The sequence below is a fragment of the Coturnix japonica genome, chromosome 24 (assembly GCF_001577835.2).
Source record: "Coturnix japonica isolate 7356 chromosome 24, Coturnix japonica 2.1, whole genome shotgun sequence".
Taxonomy (NCBI): domain Eukaryota; kingdom Metazoa; phylum Chordata; class Aves; order Galliformes; family Phasianidae; genus Coturnix; species Coturnix japonica.
This window is the reverse complement of record NC_029539.1, coordinates 2,018,515-2,025,651: the sequence shown is the minus strand read 5'-3', so window position 1 is coordinate 2,025,651 and position 7,137 is coordinate 2,018,515. Positions and strand designations below refer to the sequence as shown.

General features: G+C 51.5%; 1 protein-coding gene across 4 annotated transcripts; it reads left to right on the top strand.

Moving 5' to 3' along the window:
- Positions 1 to 2,087, top strand: LOC107324314 (glutenin, low molecular weight subunit-like). Of its 4 annotated transcripts, none has more exons than XM_015884251.2 (6): positions 2 to 137; positions 437 to 709; positions 890 to 1,054; positions 1,207 to 1,344; positions 1,438 to 1,518; positions 1,769 to 2,087. In XM_015884251.2, exons 1-6 carry the CDS (start codon positions 127 to 129, stop codon positions 1,896 to 1,898), a joined length of 798 nt encoding a protein of 265 aa, XP_015739737.1. In that variant the 5' UTR covers positions 2 to 126; the 3' UTR covers positions 1,899 to 2,087. The 4 variants fall into 4 exon arrangements, with proteins under 4 accessions (XP_032304962.1, XP_015739737.1, XP_032304963.1 ...); XM_015884252.2 differs by having other exon boundaries at positions 3 to 137; positions 1,271 to 1,344; XM_032449071.1 differs by lacking the exon at positions 1,438 to 1,518 and having other exon boundaries at positions 1 to 137.
- Positions 2,088 to 7,137: the final 5,050 nt, after the last annotated feature.

The window sequence follows — 7,137 nt, the reverse complement described above, 5'->3', positions numbered from 1 at the left end:
TGGAACTGTGACTCAACAATGCTGGGTGTTTGGTGGTGCCATGGGCTGCCCCCAGCAGGGTGTCCAGGATGATCGTGTCCTTATGGATGGCATACATTGCAGCTCGTAAACGCCAAACAGACACAGATGGCGTACCAGTAAGCAGCTGTTGGGAATGGGCAGGCACTAGGGCAGTATTTGGGATGGGACTGGGAGCACACCAGGTGCTTCTCTTCCAGGATGGCCCTGCGATAGATGCATTTTCCATGGTCAGTTGGTGTCCATGCAAGGCAAAGATGAGGCAGGCAAATGCCCACGATGGTCCATGGGATCACGTACTTTAAATCCAAAGGGTGTTGGGTATTTTTGAGGGCAGAGCCAGCATGGTGGGTTGGGATATGACCCCTGTGGGCCTCAAGGCAGTCCACAGCCACATGCAGTTCTGCTCCCTTTGCAGGGTGAAGAACAGTTCTCGTGGTTATTCAGGATGCTGGATACGTGGTCCGGGCTGTGGCCAGGGCAGAGGGCATTACCACCGGCAGAGCCTAGGGCAGATCAGCAGGCAAAACCTCCAGCAGATCAGCAGGCAGAGCCTCAGGCAGATCAGCAGGCAGAGCCCCAGGCAGATGAGCAGGCAGAGCCTCCAGCAGATCAGCAGGCAGAGCCTCCAGCAGATCAGCAAGCAGAGCCTGGGGCAGATGAGCAGGCAGAGCCTCCAGCAGATCAGCAGGCAGAGCCTCCAGCAGAAGAGCCTCCAGCAGATGAGCAGGCAGAGCCTGGGGCAGATGAGCAGGCAGAGCCTCCAGCAGATCAGGCAGAGCCCCAGGCAGATCAGCAGGCAGAGCCCCAGGCAGATCAGCAGGCAGAGCCTCCAGCAGATGAGCAGGCAGAGCCTCCAGCAGATGAGCAGGCAGAACCTCCAGCAGATCAGCAAGCAGAGCCTCCAGCAGATCAGCAAGCAGAGCCTCCAGCAGATCAGCAAGCAGAGCCTCCAGCAGATCAGCAGGCAATGCCAAAAGCAGAGAGTACACCAGCTCCTCCAGACCTCCCACGTCCCATCAGTCCAAGCCCACAGGTTAGCATCCATAGCTGCATCCCATCAGGAGCCCCTCTCTCTGAGATATGAGGGGTCCTGGGGGCTGCTGGATTCCCAACATGCCCCTATGTTGAGAACCTTCAGCCCCTGGTGCCCATAGGGTGAGCAGGTCACTTCAATCCCCCTGCCAGGGTCAGCCCTTCTCCCGCCCAGACCTGTAGCCATGGATCATTTGTCCCCCCTGGCTTTCTGCAGGAAGGGGCCAATTTGGAGGTGCAGGTGTCTCAGCAGGTGGTCCTGAAGGATGGGTTTCACGTCTTGTCCATCAGGTAAATCCCTGCACTGCCCAGGGGTACAGGGCTGGGTGCTGGGGCAGCGGTGCCCCTGGGCAGCATCTGAGGGGTCTCACCTGATTCTTGCAGCAAGTCCTGTTGTGTGCATCAGATCTCGAATGTGCAGGAGGATGGAGAGACAGTGACAAGGCCGGGGCAAACAGAAAATGAGTGAGCTCCACTTGGCACAGCTTCTGGGGGGGGGGTTCCCATTCCCAGAGACCCCCCGTGTATGTAGCTTAGCAGGGGAGAGACCCACTCCCATTTGCCCTGCTCCCAGAGTCCCTTTATCAGTCAAGAATTTAAAAAGATGAGAGCTCCAAACCCAAACTCCCTGCAAGGAGAAAGGGCTGCTTGATCCCAGTGGGTGCAGCAGGCAGGGTCCTGCTCCCCTGCCCCATAACCTCTGTTTTTGCTGCAGGATGCGCTGGATGGTGCTCCAGGACATGCCTGACCTCAAAATTGATACCACGGTGGATGCTGCAACAAGAAACATGATGATCACCACGACAGACACCGACAACTTATCTGAATGCCCTACCAACAACTAGGAGGTAGAAGAGAGCCCCTGCTCCATCACTCACATCTCCCTGCACACCCCAGGCAGCCCCCAGGACCACCCAGCTCTATCTGCCTCTGCTCCACTGGTCTCTATTCTCCTCCCCTTTCCCAGCTGTGTCTGAAGCTGTTTCCACCTCTCCAGAACTGATCTGCCCCAGGAAATAAAAGGTTTCACGCACCAGCGTGGTTGTGTGTGCTGTATCCACATGTCACATCCATGCCCCCTAATCCATGATATCCCCTCTGTGTTCCCCCCAGCCCACAGTGGGGTCACACAAATGTCCTGGAGGGATCACACATGTATCCTGGGGAGGGGGGTGTTGCCCCAGGCAGCAGGCAGGGAGATGGGCAGCCTGTTGTCGAGACAGTCCCCATAGCATTTTTATCAACATTACTATCCAATATTCCCCAGCTGGTTTGTCTTTGCTTTCCATTTATCAATATTACCAGCTGATCCTCCAGTCCCCCTCTGCGGGTTTATTAATATTGCCCTCTGATCTGCGGGTAGCAGCCGCACTTTATATTCCAGCCCCATCCCCGGCTCCTCCAAGCCCCGACACCATGTTTAATTAGATTTTCATCTTGGCTCAGGCAAACACAAATTGAGCTCCTGGTATCTCTCTCCCTCGCGCAGCCAGTGCCTGGCCGAGGCAGATGCCGTCCTCTTCTGCATTAATATTCTGGCGTCATCCAAGGCTGGCGTGCAGCTCAGGGTGATGCTGTCCTGGGGGAATCATCAGTAAGAAGGTGTTGCTTTTTGTCCCCTCCCCGTTCCATGCAGCATTCCCCAAATGTCGAGGGCTGCTTTCTCCCCACAGCAGAAATCAGAAGCTGGTGAAGCTCTGAACCCCCTCACATTGCACTGCCCATCCCCGATGCTCTCTGCACATTGATATCATTTCTTCTTCAGGGTTTGCTTTTGGGGCTGTGCTCTGTATGGGATGGAAGAGGTTCTCAGGGCTCCCCATAGCTGCTGGGGTTCAGACTCTGCTCCCCCAGCCTCTGTTCCTTCTCTCTGAGCACTGCCCAAGGAGTGCATTTGCCTGAGTCAATAGAAACTTAATGTAGGTGAGCAGAGTGTGCCTGCAGGTCAGAGCAGTGCCTCACAGGGGACCAAAACTCCCCCCTTTTCCCCCCAAACTCTCCTCTCTATGCAGGCCAGGTTTGTTTCTCACCACGCTCAGCTCTAGCTGAGCAGCCTGCACTCAAACTTTAAATTGACTTTTCTTAGCTGAGCTTTGCGAGGCTTTCTGGAGTCGCACTGTCTATTCTTTGGAGCTTTTAGATGTCTTTAGTGGCTTAAGATGCAACTAAGTTCCCCCTAATCTCTCATCAAAGCATGTCAGTTTTCCTGCCCTTCTGCTGCGTAGGGCTCTTAGCCCCACACTCTGTTGTGTTTATCTCGAAGATAGGTAGGAAATGCCTCCAAAATCCTCCTCTTAAAAACCCAGATTCGCAGATGGGAGCAGCATTTTGCTGTGCTGATGTGATGGGGGTTCAGCACTCCCCATCCCCGTGTGCTCCCATTGAGACACGAGAGGAGCAGCCCAGTCCCAACCTGATGGGAGCCTCTCCATTTGCATGTTATCAGAGGACCCATGAATTATGCAGCTGCCATGGCAAGGCCGGAGAAATCAGCTGCAACATGCACGGGCTAAAATGTGTATTTATCTTTGTGTCTCATTGATTTATTTTCCACTCCTGTTTTTTCAAGCTCAGGCAGCTGCAGCAGGGATGGGAAAACAAGGCAAGCATATGGGAAGCGTCTGGAGGCAGTTTGCCCTGCTAACAGCCTTCCCATTGGGGTTCTCCACCTCCACAGAGCTCAGTGCTGCCATGGGGAGAGCAGCAGCTTCTGAGCAGCTTCGGGATGCTGCAGAGAAGAGAGGGAATGTGGCTGCTGGGGTGCAGGGCCTTCCCTAGGCTGGGATATTGGGGGAGCTGAGCTCACTCTGTGGTTCTGTGCATAATAGAGTGGGAAGTGCATGATGTGAGGTTTGCTTCTGGGGCACTGCTTTGTCTTCAGCCCAGTTTTGGGCTGACAGCGGAGGCAGAGCAGGGCTGTGCTGTTTGGGGTAAGCAGAGCTCCTCCATAGGCAGTGCTGCACGCTGCTGAGCCCGAGGCTGTAGGACACATCAGCCCCCATCCCAATCCATTACCACGTTCTCTCTGTTGTCTCTTTGTCCATCCATCTATCCTTTCCATTCATTAACTCCACCATCTGCTCCTCTGTTTCCCTGCTCTCCCAACCACTACGTCCCCCCTGTGCCTTCCCCCTCCTTTTCCACTGGGAGCCCAGATTCCCACTTAAAGACCCCATTTTGAGCTTGACACTCAGGTCTCTACCCTGAAGGAAAGCTCACAAATCTTTGGGGGTTTGTATCCCATCCTGATGGCTCTGAGACCCTCAGGAGCCTAAGGAAGGGATGGGACCTGCTCCATCACCATGCTGCATGGGTACCATGTCATGATGCTCCTCCTGCATCCCACCCCATCCTCCCTTCTCATCCCCTCTCCCCTGGCAGCAGAGGTTAGTCTGGATCACACAGCCAGCCGGATGCCCAGATTCCTGCTCCCTGGGGCTAATTATGGAACAACATTAGATAAAAGTCAACATATGTTGTAAAAGGCACTATGTATCACTGCCTGACAGTTCTTAACAATGTGCTCATGTAACAGCTGTCAGGCTGCAACGCTTGAAAATGAGTAACATGTTGATTTATGTATATCAGATCTGCCCTTACGTTCACCGGCAGCACCACGTGCTGGGGATGGGGATGCACTGTTTCTCTGCTCTGTGTCCCCTCATGAAACCCCATCCCCATCCACTCGAATGGGACTGGAGTTCATCTCCATGCCAACTGCAAGAATGCAACTCAAATGCAACCCATAAGTGCATGAGGTCTCTCCTTCTTTCCCCACTCTGTTCTAGAGCTCTTGGTGCTCTCTGCCTCCATCCAACCAAGGACTGGGCTGTTTTGAAGCTTTGGGGTGAGTGGGAGCATCAGATTGCTGCCAGCAGAAGCATTCAGAAGCCCCAGCTGCGTGCTGGTGAAGAAGGCAGCGGGTCCCAAATTAATCAGAGGTGGTGGTGAATTTGCAGCTCTCCTTAATGTCAGGAGACATCACCGCTTTGCTTTGCTTTGCTTTGCTTTCCTAGCAGGATTTGCATCTCCCTCATCCCCTCTAATTTATTCCAGCTCTCATGTTTTTTTTTTCCCTCTATGTGCTCGCTGGTTTTCCAGCCTTTTTGTGGGGCTGTTTTGCTGTCTTTTCTCTCTTAGCAAACACGAATAAAGCTATGAGCTACTCTTGCTCTGGCTTTTCCTTTCCTTTTTATCTAGCAGGGGGGTGCTGGGGTCTCATAACCCATAACAAGGCTGCTAAAAGTTGCACAAGCTGGAGGGTAATGCGTAAATCTCCGGGAAATTGCTCATTTCATTGAGATTTGAGGATATAATGAAACCAGTTATGTCATTTCATATAAAGTAATACGGAAAGGTCAACGTTGTTCCTCAACTAGCAGCCCTCGCTTTTAATCTGCAAAACAATAATGGAAATCTCCATTTATGGAGCTGTGAGTGGGTTGGTCTGAGCCTTCACTAAACCTCACATAAGACAAAATAAACGAAGGCTCTACTGCAATTTGCTCTTTATAGACTGATATTTACCAGCCTGGCAACTACTGTACTTTCTAAGTGAATATATTTCATTTCTTTCTTTTTCTAATACATATTCATTATTTACAAACTTGTTTCTACTCCCAGACTTTCGCTGCTTTGTCTGATTTCTCCTGGGGATCCTTTTAGGATACAGATTTCATCTAAAATATGATTTTATATATATATATGAGTTTTGGCTGTACAATTATCTCCTTCTAAATATAACTTTTAAACTCCCTACATGACAAAAAGGCCGTTTGGTGGGGGTATTTTTGTGTGTGTGTCTATAATGGAGTTTCCATTAACCACAGCACTTGGTACATGGGTTGGGACCTCCATTAGCCACAATGGTTGGCACATGGGTTGGGACCTCCATTGGCCACAATGGTTGGAACATGAGTTGGGACTCCATTGGCCCCAATGGTTGGAGCATGAGTTGGGACTCCATTGGCCACAATGGTTGGCACATGGGTTGGGACTCCATTAGCCACAATGGTTGGCATGTGTTGGGACCTCCATTAGCCACAATGGTTGGCACATTGGCTGGGACCTGGAGGTGCTGTTGAGCTCACAGCCCCCTGGTCAGCCAGAGGGACCCAGTGGGGACAAACATGATTTGATCCAGTGGAGGAGCATAGTGTTTTGTTTTCCACTGTTCATAAACCATGGGAAAAGCAAACACATGCTAATGGGCATTAGACACCGAGCAATTCATCGGGGCCAGGCAGAAAGCCCTATAGCATTTGTAATGCAAATTGCCCCGTCATGCCTTAATCATTACCGCTGGGAGACAATTAGGGTTAAAATATAGATTTCTCAACAACAAGGGCAAACAATAAAGAAATAATAAGAAGAAAGGCTTGATATGATTCATTTATATCAGCCTGTTGCTTTGAGGATTAGGTTGGCTGTTAGGGGCTCGAGCTGTGAGCTTCTGCTTGAAAAACACATTCAGTCCAGTGCTAATGGCCCTCTCTGGGGGCTGTTTGTAGGAGAACAGTGGGGTTCGGGGGGGTCCAGCACCCCATGGGTTTGGGTTTGGTGTTGCTGCAGCAATATGCTCCCTCCTGAGGCCTGGAATGAAATGGGTTAGAAGCACAGAAATGAATCAGCTCTTCCAGAGTCCGATCGAAAGTGCAAACCGAAGGATGGAGGAGGTGAGGAGCAAATGGCCTTTTTTGCATTTTTATCATCTGGTGAGTTTTATTGCTCAAGGTAAGCTTAATAACGTAGGACAAGAGCCCTGCTCTTGAGTGAAAGGAAGGGAAAGCTGAAAGCACCAAGCCTCACTCTGTAGCTCTGCAGAACCTGGACTCTGCAGTGTCCCTAATGGCCACCACCTGTGTGATGCTTATCAAGATTGCATTTAAGGCTGGTCCCGTGGGGGGGATAAACACCATCAGTGCTTTGTTCTTTAATTAGGCCATTAATTAGCCTCAGTGGCTACATACAGCAGCAAGGAGACAGGATGCTGGATGGTGCAGCTTTGTGGGTGCAAGAACGGACAAAGACCATGCAGGTAGGGGAGCCTCGACCTCCAACTATCAGCCCCAACCTTGGATGGGC

Bases quoted from the DNA above. Each gene is read 5' to 3' on its own strand.
- LOC107324314 (XM_015884251.2), top strand. The intron at 1,055-1,206 runs GTTAGCATCCAT...TCCCCCTGCCAG, and splicing joins CCATCAGTCCAAGCCCACAG to GGTCAGCCCTTCTCCCGCCC. The intron at 1,519-1,768 runs GTGAGCTCCACT...TTTTTGCTGCAG, and splicing joins CCGGGGCAAACAGAAAATGA to GATGCGCTGGATGGTGCTCC.